The 17,080-nt window shown below is 49.6% G+C and overlaps 2 protein-coding genes across 3 annotated transcripts; one reads left to right on the forward strand and one right to left on the reverse strand.

Annotated features, from left to right (window-relative positions):
- Window positions 1-241: 241 nt before the first annotated feature.
- LOC127334437 (protein SENESCENCE-ASSOCIATED GENE 21, mitochondrial) lies at window positions 242-1,072 on the forward strand. Its single transcript, XM_051360883.2, has 2 exons — window positions 242-464; window positions 578-1,072. The coding sequence occupies exons 1-2, from the start codon at window positions 427-429 to the stop codon at window positions 798-800; spliced, it is 261 nt and encodes an 86-aa protein (XP_051216843.1). The 5' UTR covers window positions 242-426; the 3' UTR covers window positions 801-1,072.
- Window positions 998-4,588, reverse strand: LOC127334436 (uncharacterized). Of its 2 annotated transcripts, none has more exons than XM_051360882.2 (8): window positions 4,433-4,588; window positions 2,932-3,553; window positions 2,745-2,840; window positions 2,345-2,554; window positions 2,208-2,273; window positions 1,652-1,717; window positions 1,500-1,568; window positions 998-1,418 (listed from the first exon to the last, which is right to left on the reverse strand). In XM_051360882.2, exons 2-8 carry the CDS (start codon window positions 3,499-3,501, stop codon window positions 1,152-1,154), a joined length of 1,344 nt encoding a protein of 447 aa, XP_051216842.1. In that variant the 5' UTR covers window positions 3,502-3,553; window positions 4,433-4,588; the 3' UTR covers window positions 998-1,151. The 2 variants fall into 2 exon arrangements, with proteins under 2 accessions (XP_051216842.1, XP_051216841.1); XM_051360881.2 differs by having other exon boundaries at window positions 2,932-3,556; window positions 4,433-4,570.
- Window positions 4,589-17,080: the final 12,492 nt, after the last annotated feature.

The raw sequence follows: 17,080 nt of genomic DNA on the forward strand, positions 1-17,080 counted from the left end.
GTTTTCCTGTAGTAGTGATCCATTGAATTTGCTTAATTCATTCTTTTTCTTTTGAAGATGATTAGTCACACTCACACTGTCATTGTGTGATTTCCGGCACATTTTGGTCGGTGCCGTGACCCGTGCTAAAGCTGATCAAAATCGTGCCCGGTTCGCCCGCATGCATCAAACGGTTTGCGGCGGAGACAGAGGAGGAAGGAAACGGCCAAACCACACCGCGCACAGGCACAGCTGGACTCGGGCCCAGCCGCTCGCGGCCGCAGCACATCGGCGGCGCCTAAACCCAAAGCGAAAAACCCTAGCGCCGCCCGCCCATCCTCCTAGTACTATATATACGGAGCGCGGTGTCCAAATCAGAGTCGATCCGGTCCTAATCCTCCCAGCCCCCATCAGCTCCGGTCCAACCTCGAGAGAGAGGTGGGAGCAATGCCGCGCGTTCCATTCACCACACTGCTCGCGCTCAGGTGCCCTGCCCACCACCTCTCCTTCTCATCTTGATTCCATGTCCTCGGATGTTTATGATTTTCTTGCAACCATGTTACTTATCCGTCTTATTATTGTGTCCGTGGTGCTGCAGCCGGCGTGGTTACGCCGCCTCGGCGGGAGCGGAGGTGCAGAAGCGAGCGCCGGCAATGGCTGGCAGAGTCTCGGGCGCGGAAGGCGGCGCTGGACAGGCGTCATCCGGCGGGGACATCTTCTGGATGAGGGACCCCAAGACGGGCAACTGGATCCCCGAGAACCGGTTCGCCGACATCGACGCCGCAGAGCTCCGCGCGCAGCTGCTCTCCAGGAAGGCCTAGATGAACAAGGCGGACACCCGCGACGGCGAGCACCACACAGCATTCCCAGCCCCGGCTGAATCTGTGATCGTACTTATCCAAACAATTCGCTTTATTTGGCTTGTTAGAATGACCGTGTCCGGAAATCAATACTATAAGTTTTCGACATTGCAGTCTGAATAATCGAATTTTAAAATTTTCATTTTGGCAAAACGGAAGGACTGGCCGTTGGACTCTGATTTCTTGAGGCAAAGTGTAGAACTACATGATTAGGGAGGAAATGGATTGACCAACATGGATGGCAAAGCGACAACAGCAGAAGCAAATTGTTAGGCGAATATATGGATCTAATCACCGGCTGCGGAGCCTGCATCACATCGTCTTGAACTTCATCTCCGTAGGGACGCCTGGTGCATGGAGGGTGGTCTCCGGCCGGATGGCGGCAGAAGCAGTCCCCTTCTGGGTCGACAGCGCCGACGCCAGGCCGATGGGCATGAGACAGAGGCCCTTGCTCTGCAGGTACTGCATCGCCATCGTCATGTTGTTCTCCATCAGCTGCGCCACCTCCTGCTCGAAGGCCGCGTTGTCTTCGTCCGGTTGGGATCTTGATCTTGGGGATCCCAGCAGAAGCCCAGAGGTCTGCATTGCAAATTCACATCGGTGAAAAAAAAGAATTGACCCCCAAACGGACAATGGACTGTTAATTTTTTATTACTGTACCTCATCCTGAGACTCCATCAGAAGCGGAACAACGGCTTCGGTCGCGCCCAGCCTGCTCATGCTCAGAACCTTCAAACATATCAGTGGCGTCAGTTGAGAAGCAGGAGAAGGTAATTGACTGAACAAAACTGACTGCGGCAATGCATACGGACCTTGGTCTGTAACTGAAGAAACTTTATGTACTCGATGATCTCCTCAAGCATAGACGCCTTGTCCGTCTGCGACACATAAACCAAGGTTCAGAAACAAGCAAATTGCAAACTCAATTAAACGGAAAAAAGAGAGGAACATTTTGGCAAATAGTTTTTCTCGCCCACATACCACCAGAGTCAGTCACCCACACACCCACCCACGGTTAATTGGAGGAGGGCGAGGTACAAGACCTCGCCGCTTCTCTGCCGTGGGGGATAGGGGTGCCGGAGCAACAGAGGGAGAGAAGGAAGAAGGGAGGTTTCTTCCTTGGCCTCAATAAAGTAACAATGACCCTATCTATATATTGCATTCACTAACAGCATGACACTATTTTAGGCTCAAACTCATAAAGGCCCCAGGTATAAGCAATGGCGATCTGGACACTGCCTAACTAAACGTAGGGTGACATTCCTTGTTCCGTGTCAGCTAAACATAGCCGTGATGTGTATGTTCCTTCCTTGCTCTACAACTATGTCAGGTGGTCGTTCTGGTTGAGCGGTAAAAAGAGTAAATCACCTTGTTTGAGTTTGGAACCAGCTCCTGCAAATTCTTCATCCTATCAGAGATCTTCTCCCTACGGAGCTGCAAGCAGACAGAACCCAGTCAGAACCTAGAGGAGGAGCGAGAATCACTGGGATGGACGGGCTGCTCACCCTCTCGGCAATGCTGTGCGGATCCGTGGCCTGGCCCCGGCGAGCCCTGGCGCGAGGCTTTGGAGCAGCTCCACCACCGCTCCCGGCGACCCCATTACCGTTAATCTTGGCGCCGGCGTCTTCAGAAACCAGTTTGGGATTGAACGGTGCAAGCTGTGGGCCGTGAACCAGCGAGGAGAGGTCCAGATGGCGCAGGCCGCCGCTGAAGTCCTGCACATGTTGCGATCAGGATATCAGGTTAGGTGACAGTTGAGACGCAAACATCCTGAATTCATCACGTAGGTCGGTCCGATTCAGCGCCAACCGTCAGATAACAAGTACGACCGACTACTAGTGTCTCAACAAAATCAGATGAAATTCCAAAAAGAAAATCAGATGAAATTGCATTGGTCCCACTCACATTTTGGTTCATCTGATGCAGAGTGTCGATGCCGGGGCGAACGTGCTGTCCAGGAGAGAACGACAGCAGCTTGCCGCTGCTGAACTCAGCATCATCCTGCAGGTGCAGAAAAAAATGGATCGTTTACTAAGAATATTAAGGGAAGGTTTTCATAGTAATTATCGGTGCCAAGGTTTACAAGACTTACGTGTAGCTGCAGCTGCGCCGGGGGCACGGCGCCGAGCTGCTGGAATCTGTTCGTCCCGTTTGGGGCGCAGGCAGCAGCCTCGAGCAGGAGATCCTCGTCGGATATGCCGCCGAAACCAAAGCTCTGCGTCGAGGTTTCGTCGCCCGCCATGGAGCCGAGGCAGGCCGGAGGCCACGCGGCCGGGTGCTCTGCTCCCATGAGGAACTGAGGCAGGCCGGCGCCGGACTGCTCGCTCCCGCTGCTCTCGTTCGAGCTGCAGATCAACGGGGCGCTGTCGGTCAGCGACACGGGGCACGGCAGGATCGTGCCCAGCGCGCCGGCGCCGTCAAAATCCAGGCCGTCGCTCTGCAGCAGAAACTGCTCGTGCAGCTCCGCGGACGGCAGCGCGGTGCCACCGGCAGGAAACGCGGTCTCGGAGGAGCCGTTTTGGAGGTGGTAAAACCCCATGCCTTGCGCCGAGGAACCGACGAGAGAGGAGGCGCCGGTGCCTGCCCACGAGGACGAGCCGGCAAACACCATGTCCTGAGGCCATGCCGACGACGGGATGAAGGGATCGACGAAGCCACCCATCGATCACACTCTTGTGCAATTCACTCCACTTGAAAGAAGGAAAAAACGACTCCTGCTACAGAGTTGGAGGAACAAGATTACTATCAGTGATCACTAAACACTACCAGCGGAAGAAAGAGGTAGTACCACATCACAGAGTAACGTTGACTACAGTTCAGCCTTAGATCCAGAACACAATGATGTCAGCAAATGTGGTGGCTGATATATAACAAAACTAAGGACTACAGAGGGTAACTAACTACCAAGCGACCGATAAAAAAAAACAAGGCAAGTTGTCACTCCTGCATAAGTATATCCATTTCTTCACCAGCCATCTGACAGAAGGCACTAGGAGAAGGATCTGCCATAAAACCCCCCTTATTAAAAAGGATTATAACTCGACCGTTCGCATCTGGATTGCAAACTGCCGCATAAAGAACAATTCATGGGGTAGTCACAGAGTCAGCAGGTTTTAATGGCGCCCAAATGGCAAATTATGAAGTAAATTAGTAGTAGTAGGATCTACGATCCGTCACTCGGCTCATACTATACTGCATGTAAAAAAGATTCAACAGGATTCATCAACTCCGGGTTATTGCTATCCTCGAACTAGCGACAACTTCACCAAGAACAGGAACAATGAACCAATCTGCGCATGTAAAAAATAGCAGTTCAACGAAACAAAATCCTAGCACCCAAGAGCGAGTGCGAGAGACAGAGCTTATAACGCGAGCCACCGAGCACAACCGCGTCTTACACAGACCAGAACCTCTGTGTTGTCTACCAAAGATTCGCCCCGAAAATATACAAGAACAACAACACAAGAAACACGGAATATCGCGCGATTCGTCAAGAAACTACCAGCACGAAGATCTCAAGTCATCTATCTGAACTAACCTGAAGTAACCGAGTGGACGGAGAAGAGCAAAGGAAGAAAAGAGGGGGAGCTCACAGTTTGACGAGGAGGAAGACGATGCGATAACCGCTTCAGCTCCGCTCCTCCGGTTTCTCTGGCCCGGCCTGAAGAAGAGGAGAACTGGGGAGGGAGGGAGGGAGGCGCTGTTTGTGTTTGGTTTGTTTTCTCTGCGCGTGGCTGTGGCCTGTGTGTGTGACTGCTTCGCTTCGTGTGCTTGTACCCGCGCGTGCCTCGCACCACGCCTGACAAGTGTAGGCACGGGAAGCGGGCTGATTTGTTATACACTCTCGTCCCAGCCAAGTTTTTTTTTCTTCGTTGTTTCTACTACTTTTGTGCATGTCCATTTCTTTTGGTTACCCACGATGGATATATGTGCGACAAATAGTTTCTCATGGATTCCACGAAATGTCCTCATGGTACTTTCTATATACGCTTGATTTTTGAAACCACAGGCCAACTTGTCCCCTCTCCAAAATTAAGTTTTTATGACATATACAGATATACTCCCTCAAAAAGTGTAGGGAGTTTAGTTTAAATATGGGATAATTTAAGCTAAACTCTAACACTTATTATGGATTGGAGAGAGTACTATTTACAAATGCAAATACTAAATTATCATACCCAAAAAATATGAATTCAACATTGTAACTTTCGTAGCGCAAATAAAACTTACATATTGGAAGGGGGTGGGTTCGCTGATCTCTACCTGTTGTGGGTATACTTCATGGGTGTACCATCAACAGTGCCTAGATCCGGCAAGCCCGGGTGGCCCACAGACGGTGATGAGGCATGTGGCCCATCGGGCGGCCCAGTTGCTGTTGATCATGAAGGAAGAAGTCCAGCCCAGGATCAGCAGGCCGGATCCGTACCGACGTAGGAGTGACCCGGATCCATGGAGGCCCATGAGGGACCCGGATCCAGGACGACGAGTATGGAAGGCGGATCCGTGGCGTGCACGGCAAGATATTGTACCGTAGCTAGGTTATCTGTAATCCGGCTAGGACTCTCCATGTAAACCCTAGATCCGTGCGCCTTTATAAGCCGGATCCTGGGAGCCCTAGAGGCAACAACCACAACTCATTGTAACAACGCGAAAGCGCCCAGATAATTCCAGACAAGCAGCAGTAGGCCCTGTCATCGTGCAGGTGTTCCGAAGCTGGGTAACTCGCGTACCACCGTCCCGAGAGCACTCCGCCCTATGGCCCCTACTTCTTTTCCCCCTCGTGAGGATCCCTCCTCCGAGGAACCGTCGATTAGGCAACGACAGTTGGCGCCCACCGTGGGGCCTGTGGCGTCTGGAGGCCGGAACCGGGAGGGTTCCGCCATGGGAAGCTACGACGACACCATCGCTGTGGGGCGCGTCCTTTACGCCGGAAATCTGCCGATCGTCCCTCCGGATGAGTGCTGGATTCCGGCTAGAACAAACCCCGTCAAGCTCTCCATCGTCCCAATTGGCGGCATACACATCTTCATCGGGGAAACCGTCGATTCCGACGGAAACCCGCTGGTAAGTAACGCAGACGCGACCGCCGCAGAGCTGGACGCTGTCGCGAAGATCCGATCTGAGACGCAGGAACTTCCCAAGGAAGATTCCGCCTCGGATCTGGAAATTTCAGATTGCTATCTGTGGACCTGATCGAGGAAGCTCGGAACTTAGCTGACCAGAGATCCGCCATCTACCAGCAAAAGCTCCGACGTTATCACAGTCGTCGAGTTCGGAAACGCTCCTTCATGGCAGGAGACCTGGTCCTCCGCCTTCGACAGGTGAAAGACCATAAGCTGCAATCTCCATGGGAAGGACCCTTCGTTGTTAGCAAAGTGCTTCATAACGGGTCGTATTACCTTGTTGATTTCCGCGAGCTAAGGGATAGACCTGTTAACTGGCACCGGAAACGCAAGCGTGAGGATCCGGATGACATCTACGATGAAACAGATCGCCCTTGGAATATCGCACAGCTACGTCCTTTCTACACTTAGCATATATTTTTTCCGAGTTCTAAACTCTGTAATAGTTATACATGATCAATGAAATAAAGCTTCTGGTTCACTCTTTTGAGTCTTTTACCTCCTTTACTTGTTCATTTTAGATCGTGTATGTTTTTTCCGACTAAAACCGCAGAGCTGGATATTTCCGCCTAGGCGTGTATGAAAGTTGTGGTTTTCAAAATCGTCCTTTAGGACGTAAGCTTAAGTTTTCTGATTAAGTTGTTATCTGTTGCGAACTCGTGGATTCCTAGTAGCGATTTCCGGCACCTATGCCTGGGGGCTTGTTTCCGCGGTTATGGACGGACTGCCATTGGGCTTCGTCGCCGCTGGCGAGCGTTTCCGGCTAAGGTTTTCCGGCTCGTGGAAGGTCAAGCGGGCAAGCCGGAAAATAACGAAGTCAGCACTTGCTTTCCGACATAAAACGAAACATGCACATAATACTTAACGGATAGCAGGATAAGTGTTTCCGCCCCATGCATAATCGTTTCGTTCCTAGCTACTTAAGAATTTAAAGTCTTATTACAAACCCTCGCTGGGGCCAAAATGATGCAACTTGTTTCATTGTTTCAAACAGGAACTCTACTTGGAGTCCTCCTCTTCAGATTGCTGGTAGCTGGAGCCGTCGTCGCTGCCGCCAGATCCGGCTTCAGAGTCGTCTCCAGAGTTTTCTCCGGAGTGCTCGCTGCTGGACCCGGATCCTTCCCCATAATACTGCTCGCTGCTTTGCTTCCTCTGCATCGGAAAAACCTTCGGGCAGATTGTGCTGCTTGTACCAGAACGAGTGATCCACTCGCCTGACAAACAGCTCTTCATAGCCTTCAGTTTCCGCGAGGAGGGCGCTCATGTCGGAACTCTCGGGGGCTCCGCGTGCAACTTGCGCCAGGTTGAGTGAGGGGAAGAAAGCCTTGCAGGTGGCCAAGACTAAGGAGGCGGCTCCGCGTGCTGAAGACTTCTGCCAGTCCTTGATGAACTCCGGCACCTGTCGCATGAGTTTGGTCATCGTGTCGATGACTGTGGTTTTGGCCTTCTTCAGCGACGCAGCCGTGGCGATTCCGCGACAGGCTCCAAACAGCGCATCAATTGAGATCCGCGCTTCATCGTACGCCTCCGTCCTCGTCAGGTTTGAGTCCTTTGTCCACTCAAAGCCGAGGCTTGCTGTGAAAGAGAGAGGTTCAGTTCCGTCAGAGAAAACATGCAAGATGGTCGGAGCAACGACGCGGAAAAATGCTTACGAAAGATAAGCTTGTCAATGGCTTCCGCCTCCGCTTCTAGGGCTTTGTTCTTGGCAATTATGGAGATCACGCGGCCTTGGCTTTTCTCCAGCTTGTCGATCAGTTCCGCCTTCTCACGGGCATGCTTCTCGGAGAGCTCCTTCCTCGCCTCCGTCTCTTTGCTTGAAGATTCTTTCATGAAGTTTTGGAGGGACTCGTTCTCCGCCTCAAGCACCTTGACCTTGGCGGATAGTTCATCAAGCGAGGAATGCTTGGCGCTTTCTTACGAAAGCAGAATTGAACATGTTATGCACCCTGAACAACTGTCAACACAAAAAAAAGTAAAGATCCGGATCTCGTACCTTGAAGTCGGGTCTCAAGCAGCTGGATAGCCTTTCGGCTATTTTCCGCGTGTTCGCGCAGTCCCTCGATCTCCTTGATTTGCTCCGGACGTGAATGCGCAAATCTTCGTGCAGTTTCCGCGTGGACTGAGAAGCAGCAGAGAGTTAGTCGGATATTAAAATCTGGGGGGCTGGCGAAGATTTCAAAGGCTTGGATAAACATTTCAAATTTCCGCCTAACAGTACATTTGGAGAAAGCATCGGCTAATACATGTTACACGGAACTATATCACCCAATGCTTGGGGGCTAGTATTACCTGCCGCACTTCCTTGTGCTTGGCGAAAAATTCCTTCAGGCTGTCCTCCAGTTCCGCGAGATAACCCACCTCCTCTTCCGGCTTCCCCCATACCTTATTCAGCATGGCGGAAACTTCCGCGTGACGCTCGGCGAGGGAAAGTTTTTGGAGGGATGGAGTTGGCTCGAGGCTGACTCGGGTCGCATTGGTAACTTGGAGGAGCTTGACCTTTTGCTCTTGCTCTTCCTCAGTAGGTCCCGCGAAAGCGGAACTTGGTTGATCTGGTGGAGGAGTGGGTGAGGAGGTCCCCTGGGCGGAGTCGCCATGGTGGGCGGTGGTCTTCGGAAGGTCATCAAGGTCAATGATGTCCTTCGGATCCGGCTTGTCGGCGGATGAAGCTTTAGGCGGAACTTCCACCTCAGGAGTGATAGGGAAGGAAGCCGGAGATGGTTTGGCCTTCTTCTTAACGACCCTTGGGGCCTTGGGAGGCTGGCTTCCGGAACTTCAGGAAAACATACAAATATAAGAGCGAGTGTTAAACCAGAACTTGGGTCTCGGAAGAAGACGCTTACCCGGAAGGCTTGAAAAAGTGCTGGATGGCAGGCTGCCCCTTGTTGCTGGTATTAATCAGCGCGAGGCGCTTCTTTTCCGCCTCAGCTTTCCGGGTAGCCGCGATGCTGAGCGTTTCGCGGGGGCGTTTCGCGTGAGGGCTGGAAGGGGCTGGCTTCTTCCTCTTCGCGGGACGTGGAGCTTCAGGAGCTTCCGCCTCTGACGTGGCTTCCGGATCCGCGTGGCCGGTGGATGGGACTCGGAGGAGAGTTCCGAGTTGATTTTCCTCAAGCGCCTCGAGCTAGTTCAAAGTTACACTTAGCCAAAAGTTTGAAGAAAAGCGATAAACCAAAGTCAAGACGACGTACCGCAGTTCCGGATCCCTCCGTGTGGATGTCTTTGTTGCATACGTGAACGTGGAGTTCACGTGGGATTTTGATGAGGACCCGGATCCTCTTGTCGATGGCGTCGGCGGAGAGATTATCCTTGGTGGCGCGCATCGGATCGTCGCGCCCTGTGTATTCAAACATCAGGCGGTCCCGATGTTGCGGCCGCTGGATCCGCTTCGTGAACCGGAGAGGGCTAGGTCTTTTCCCGTCAGCCCCTCCTCCGTAAGCTTGCAGATCCGCCTGACAGCGCGGGTCAGCTGAGGCGAGTCGGAGAAGTGGGGGCAGTGCGTCCATGACGGAAGCTCGGTGGCGGGGCAGTTCTTGAAAGGTGGTAGCTTCTTGTCGCTCGCGGGGTCGGAGGCGTCCTTCAGATAGAAGAAACCCCCAGACCAGTACCTCGCGGATTCGTGGCGGTCGGTCGGGGGGTAGACGCGGCCTGGGCGGATGATGAAGGTGACAGATCCGCAAGTCGCCAACTCGGAAGTTTGGCGGATCTTCTCCTTCTTCACAGAAAAGTAGTATTGGAAGAGAGAAAGCTCTGGGGTTACCCGGAGGTGGCCTTCGCAGAGAGCGACGTGGTTGCTGATGGCGAGCACGCTGTTCGGAGATATGTTGTGGGGTTGGAGTCCGTATGTCTTCAGAATCTCCCGGAAGAAATCCGAAGGCGGAAACGAAAATCCGCGCTCCACTAGTGCCTTCGTCAGCACCATCTCGTCGTCCCTTGGAGCCGGAGCTGGTTCATTCGGAACTGACCTCCAGCTTCCGGGTTGCAGGAAGCCTTCCGACTCGAGATTCTTTAATTCCATCTCGGTGGTGGTGCAGGGCCACCACTTCCCCTTAGCTTCGGAGTCGCGCTTCCGAGCTTTCGATTTCTTGGCAGCCTCTTCCGCCTGCTGCTCCGTCTGACCCGCCCCGGAGGTTTTTTCCGGGTGAGCTGAGGTCCCCTCAGTCTCCTTGCCGGAATCCTTTGAAGGATCCAGCCTCACTGGAGCGAAGGGAGGAGGGGCGGAGGAGATTGGCGTCGCCATGATCGGTTCCGAGGTCGGAGGCGGAGTTGTTGAGGACATCTGAAGAAAAAGAGTTTGGCGGAAACTTTCCTCAGTCGGATCCCACATCGTCTTCCCCAGGTTCACCCCTACCAACTACGGCGCAAAAGTGAAGCTCGAAGCTTACCGTAATGGCGTGTGCGGCGGTTGGAGTTGCTGGCGGCGAGTTTTTCCGCGCGGTGGCTCGTCGGAGTTAAGAACACGAAGAACACTGCGGCGGAGGGCTCGCTCCGGCGATGCTCCGGTGACTTTCCGGCAGGTTTCGGCGCGGCGGAGGAAGGGCTCACGGGCGGCGCTCGGCAGAGAGGTGAGAAGGGGGTGAATGAGGGGTAAAGGGGTCGACGGCTGATATTTATAGGCTGAGGGGATAAGATTCGTGTTCCGCATCCTGTGGTCGGAACGCAAGCGTCGCGCCGTTGGATGCGTGACACGTGTCCCAAACCCTAGCGGTAAAAATGGCTAGAGATAAGTTACCGCGCGAATCGCGCGAAAATGGCGCCAGAATTGGCGGAACCGTTTGAGTCTTTTAAGATTCCGGGTAATTGCGTGAAGATAAGTTGGCTCTCGTTCGCGAGCAGGGAGTAACCCGGAAATGTTCTTTGGAACGTCGATGGATGAAGTCCCGCAGAATGAGAGCATTTTCCGGCTGTAAGTTGGAAAAAGAAGAAAATGCAAAGTTGGAGCTCTTCAAGTTTCTCCGCGTTGCCGACGATGCCGGAAACCTAAGGAGCAAGCATGGCGGAAACTGCAGGCGAAACTCGGAGAACTCTGGGGGCTACTGTTGTGGGTATACTTCATGGGTGTACCATCGACAGTGCCTAGATCCGGCAAGCCCGGGTGGCCCACAGACGGTGATGAGGCATGTGGCCCATCGGGCGGCCCAGTTGCTGTTGATCATGAAGGAAGAAGTCCAGCCCAGGATCAGCAGGCCGGATCCGTACCGACGTAGGAGTGACCCGGATCCATGGAGGCCCATGAGGGACCCGGATCCAGGACGACGAGTATGGAAGGCGGATCCGTGGCGTGCACGGCAAGATATTGTACCGTAGCTAGGTTATCTGTAATCCGGCTAGGACTCTCCATGTAAACCCTAGATCCGTGCGCCTTTATAAGCCGGATCCTGGGAGCCCTAGAGGCAACAACCACAACTCATTGTAACAACGCGAAAGCGCCCAGATAATTCCAGACAAGCAGCAGTAGGCCCTGTCATCGTGCAGGTGTTCCGAAGCTGGGTAACTCGCGTACCACCGTCCCGAGAGCACTCCGCCCTATGGCCCCTACTTCTTTTCCCCCTCGTGAGGATCCCTCCTCCGAGGAACCGTCGATTAGGCAACGACACTACCTCTCGTGGCACTGTTCCCTGACCGTGTGCAACGCTTCTAAAGACAGTCCTCCACAAGGCCCCTCAAATTCATGCTAGCCAAAAGATCAGTACTGTAGTGAAGATAGGCTCAAACGTGGCATCTTAAAGTCTTAATTTGAAATGTAGAATATGAGAATCAGATGAATAGACAAATCACAAAAATTCAATGTCATGACTAGTGGATTCCTATAGGAATCTAAAACACAAAAAATTGTACATCATATTTGTTCGGATGCTCTGCAAGGAATTTGGCAGGGATATGCCTCTTCACGAGAGGGAGAAAAGGATATAGTCGCGCATTGCATTGAACTTGTCAAAGAATCATAGTTTATGATTTTTGTTGATTCAAGAGATTTTCATAGGAAACTTAGAGGACTAATTAAAATCGTTACGATTCTATCCTATGTTTGTTGTTTGATTCGTAGAATGGAGCCTTGTTGGAGGGTTTTTTTTTGCACTACATTCTAAGAATTTTGCATCCACTTGAACCTCTTAGAAAGAATTGTATAATTTTCTTGCGACAGAAACAAACCGAAATCATATATCATTCATATGGAATCATGCGAATCAAAGATGTCCCAATCCTCCAAAAATTGAAGAAAATAAGATTATATTCTTATGAAGATAATTTCTCCTAACGGAGCAAACAAATTTGAAGTGTTGTCCATAATTCAGGGGAAGTTTAACTTTTTTTTAATCAAATCGACCATATGGAATCCAAGGGAAGTACCATTTGTTCTTATGAAAAAAAAAACATTTTGTTTTATCCCCCAAGAATTACATAGCTCTTTTTTAGCACATATCTAGCCCACACATTGCTTTTCTGTCCGATAATTCCGAGTATATTTTTATCCTTATATGTGCATAGCTGTCGCTAAAACAGGATTTTCGGATTCCATATGGTTGATTCGATAAGCTATATGGTTCTTTCACATCTTGACAGCAAGGACAAAGAGACAAAGAAGAACAACTTCCTTTCCTGATGGAAAGGGTGGAAGAACTCATGGACAGTGACAAAAAGAAAATGTGAACAGGAATGATTAATACCTAAGAGTTGTGCTAGTTGATAGCTAAGTGATGTTCGGAGAGTATTAGAGCGATGGAACTAGCTGAGGTTAATCTTGGCGTAAAGCTGTTGCCTACTACTTGGCCTGTAGATTTTGAGTTAATTATATGTGTTGTCTCTGATTAAAAAGGAGGGTGTCCTTTCCAAGAGCAGGCCTCCTGATCCAGAAAACGATTTTGTTCTGGCTGGATCTCTCTCGGGATCGACAGCAACGGTTCCGGGCCATTTTTAATCCCACCCGGGTCGTTGTCCGCAGTCGGCTTTGCTCCCTTTCGCGTGCTCACAAAAAAGAAGAGATGTGAGGGGGATGAACGAACTGGCCCTTGTAGCCGTTGGTAATGGTATACTTTGGCCTGGTCAATTAGTGCGCGTTTCTCGTGTAACTCCCGTTTACCATTTCCAGTGCATGCAACTGTCTTTTTCTTTTCCTTTTACCACCACTCCTACTGCCACTTCTTCAGAGCATGTACAATGAAAAATGCTTAGAGATTAAAAAAATCAAATGGTTTTTGTTTAAACATGTGTATTTATACTATACATGTGCTTAACCTTCTACACAAATAAGCATTAGTGCTTAAGAAATTTTTTGGTTTATGTTCATGATCACTCCTCTAAGCACCTTGCATTGTACATGGTCTAAGAGTACTTCTTAATTAAGAGCAACTTTAGGAGATCCAGAATAAGTGCCTAAAGTGGATAACTCCAGCGGTTATACGGTTGTGGGCTCAATTTACGTCCTGAGCAAACCCCCGATAAATGATCAGCCAAAAAAAGTTATCCATAGTACCGATACCGGCTCATCCACACGCTATAGACCCAGTGGAGAGAGCTGAATCTGAGTTAACATCCCCATTTCACCCACCTCGCGCCGCCTCCTCCACCGCCCAGTGGCCGATCTTTTAGGACTCCGGATCCAAAACGATGGCACCCGCAGCGACAAGACATGGATGTCGCTACCAATCTGTCAACACCCGATTTTTTAAGTCCAGATGCCTATTATGCCATTCCTCGCAATCCCAGGAATATTGTTTTTGCGAGACATAATAGATTGATATCACAACACATCATTTATTACAACACATAATCGTCTTACAAATAAAGGATCACATGATCCAGTCTCATTACAATAATAGAAGTTCTATTTATCCATTACATAACACATAGCGGAAGCGAAATAGCGTAGTAGTAGTCCATCTATTCCACAGGCAACTGTTGACGTCAGGAGTGATCCTAGTTGTCGTAGACGTCCTGCTGTCCTTCTTCCGGGTTCTGGTACTCGTCTTCATAGTCTGGCCATTTGAATAGCCAGGGACACAGCCATGAGTACTTTAAAGTACTCACAAACTAATACTAAGGTAAACACTATCAACTATAGTAAGGGGGTTCTAAGCTCTAGTTTCATTTGCATAAAGCCAGTTTTATTTCATAAAACACTTTAATAATCAAAAACTCTTCATTTGCTTAACTAACTCAAGTGGGAACATTAGTGTCATTCCCACAACTCAGTGGTGATTCAAAGTCAAAGTCACCTTTCAATTCAAATCACAAGTCACCATTCATATTTTTAGAAAAATTCTGATGACGGAACAGTATGGCCTTTCCAACTGTCCATAACCGCGGACGCGGCTATTCGAATAGGTTAAACTCTGCAGAGGTTGTACACTTGTGCCACAACAATTGCAATAGTTCGTCAGGGGTAACTGGCCCTGATTTATCGTACGCAGTACGCGAACTACCAATCCTAACCTTTCATTTACATACTCTAGTATAGGCACCTCTCCCCATGAGCTTGGCCTCCCGGTGAAAACAAACCGTCGACCCGGGAACTGCACATGGCTTGGGTAGTACCTTCACCTCATTTCACGTCATTTCACATACAATGGAGGCAGCCTCGGTGATGACCCACAAGTATAGGGGGTGTACCGTAGTATCTTCGATAAGTAAGAATGTCGATCCCAACGAGGAGCAGAAGGTGTTGACAAGCAGTTTCGATGAAGGATTCACTGTAAATGCTCACAGACAAGTATTCAGGGGGTTTTGATGTAGCAGATGAATAAAGTACGAGTAAGTAAAGTGCGAGAGTAACAATTGCAGCGGGTGGCCCAATCCTTTTTAGCACAAAGGACAAGCCAGTTTGTTTACTTATAATGACCAAGCGTTCTCGAGGACACACGGGATTTTAGTCTAGTGCTTTCGCTACATACGGCTAATTAATCTTCATTGTTTTGATAAGTGTTGTGTGGGTGAACCTATGCTAATGTACCGCCCTTCCTAGGACTAATACATACTTGTGATTATACCCCTTGCAAGCATCCGCAACTACAGGAAAGTAATTAAGATAAATCTAACCACAGTCTTAAACTCTGAGATCCTGCTATCCCTCCTGCATCGATATACCAACGGGGGCTCAGGTTTCTGTCACTCCGGCAACCCCGCAATTGGCAAACGAGTACAAGATGCATTCCCCTAGGCCCATAAAGGTGAAGTGTCGTGTAGTCGACGTTCACACGACACCACTAGAAGAATAACACCACAACTTAAATATCATAACATTGAATATTACTCAACCATACTTCGCTACTAACATTTAGACTTCACCCATGTCCTCAAGAACTAAACGAACTACTCACGAGACATCATATGGAACATGATCAGAGGTGATATGATGGTGAATAACAATCTGAACATAAACCTTGGTTCAACGGTTTCACTCAATAGCATCAATAACTAGTAGAAATCAACACCGGGAGAGTTTCCCCTATCAAACAATCAAGATCAAACCCAAATTGTTACAGCGGTGACGAGGTGCAGCGGTGGAGACGATGGTGATGATGATGGAGATGATGATGATGGTGATGGAGATGATGTCCAGCTCGATGACGGTGACGATGGCGTCGATCTCCCCCTCCGGGAGGGAATTTCCCCGGCGGATCTCAGCCTGCCGGAGAGCTCTTTTCTCTCTGGTGTTCTCCGCCTCGCAGAGGCGGCTGTGTCTCTTCGCGACCTATCCCCTGGAGCTTAGGTTTTCGGGACGAAGGCGTACGCGAAGAAAAGGAGGCGAGAGGGGGCTGTGGGCCCCCTCCTCACAGGGCGGCGTGGCCAGGCCTTGGGCCGCGCCGGCCTATGAGGTGGGCCCACCTCGGGTCCCCTCGGCTCCCCCTTCTGGCTCCCTTCGTCTTCTGGAAAAATAGGATTTTTCATATAATTTCCGTCGACTGTTGATCTTCCGAAATATTGCATTCTGACGGCGCTTTTTCCAGCAGAATCCTGACTCCGGTGCGCGATCCTCCAATAATCATGAATCATGCAAAATAGATGAAATAACATAAGTATTATCCCCAAATATGAAATATATCAATGAATAACAGCAAATTACGATATAAAATAGTGATGCAAATTGGACGTATCAACTCCCCCCAAGCTTAGACTTCGCTTGTCCCCAAGCGAAACTGAACTCGGTAAAAAGGACCACATGTTTATGGAGTGAAGAGTCGATAAATAAAATACGGACAAGAAGCATCATATTCATTCACACAAGACATTCTAGTAAACAACATCCTCATATAATTCAACTTGAAACAAGTATAAGGTAATCACAAATAGAAGGTGCATAAGAAATCATAGTTGGTGATGGCAAACTTCGTTCTTGGTCAAAGAACAATTAACAGGTTATACTTATCTATCGAGCAGCGCTATTATGTAAAAGTTTATATGGCACAACTTGCATACTCAATCATAATAATCTCCTCATGATCATTGATAACTTTCAAAACTATATTCATTCAGATAAAACTTGTACTAAACAAGGAAGAGTAAAAGACATGATGAGGTAAATCACAATATAGTAGTTTGATCACAACAACTCAAATGCTTGCTTAAGATGGAGGGAAATAGGTTTACTGACTCAACATAAAGTAAAAGACGGGCCCTTCGCAGAGGGACGCAGGGATTAAATCATGTGCTAGAGCTTTTTCAGTTTTGAAATCATATAAGGAGAATGAAAGTAACATTTTGAGAGGTGTTTGTTGTTGTCAACGACTGGTAGCGGGTACTCTAACCCCCTTGCCAGACAAACCTTCAAAGAGCGGCTCCCATTTTATTTTTATTTTTGTGTGGCACTCCTTCCAACCTTTCTTTCACAAACCATGGCTAACCGAATCCTCGGGTGCCTGCCAACAATCTCATACCATGAAGGAGTGCCCTTTTATTTTAGTTTTATTATGATGACACTCCCCCCAACCTTTGCTTACACAAGCCATGGCTAACCGAATCCTTCGGGTGCCGTCCAACAATCACATACCATGGAGGAGTGTCTATTTAGGTTAATTAATTTGGGACTGGGAATCCCATTGCCAGCTCTTTTTGCAAAGTTATTGGATAAGTGGATGAAGCCACTAGTCCATTGGTGAAAGTTGCCCAACAAGATTGAAAGATAAA

This window comes from Lolium perenne, chromosome 6, assembly GCF_019359855.2.
Source record: "Lolium perenne isolate Kyuss_39 chromosome 6, Kyuss_2.0, whole genome shotgun sequence".
NCBI classification, from domain to species: Eukaryota; Viridiplantae; Streptophyta; class Magnoliopsida; order Poales; family Poaceae; genus Lolium; species Lolium perenne.

Bases quoted from the DNA above. Each gene is read 5' to 3' on its own strand.
- LOC127334436 (XM_051360882.2), bottom strand. From the start codon at position 3,501: ATGGGTGGCTTCGTCGATCCCTTCATCCCGTCGTCGGCATGGCCTCAG. The intron at 2,555-2,744 runs GTGAGTGGGACC...CAACATGTGCAG, and splicing joins TGCATCAGATGAACCAAAAT to GACTTCAGCGGCGGCCTGCG. The intron at 1,718-2,207 runs GTGATTTACTCT...TATGTGTCGCAG, and splicing joins TGGTTCCAAACTCAAACAAG to ACGGACAAGGCGTCTATGCT.
- LOC127334437 (XM_051360883.2), top strand. From the start codon at position 427: ATGCCGCGCGTTCCATTCACCACACTGCTCGCGCTCAG. The intron at 465-577 runs GTGCCCTGCCCA...GTGGTGCTGCAG, and splicing joins ACCACACTGCTCGCGCTCAG to CCGGCGTGGTTACGCCGCCT.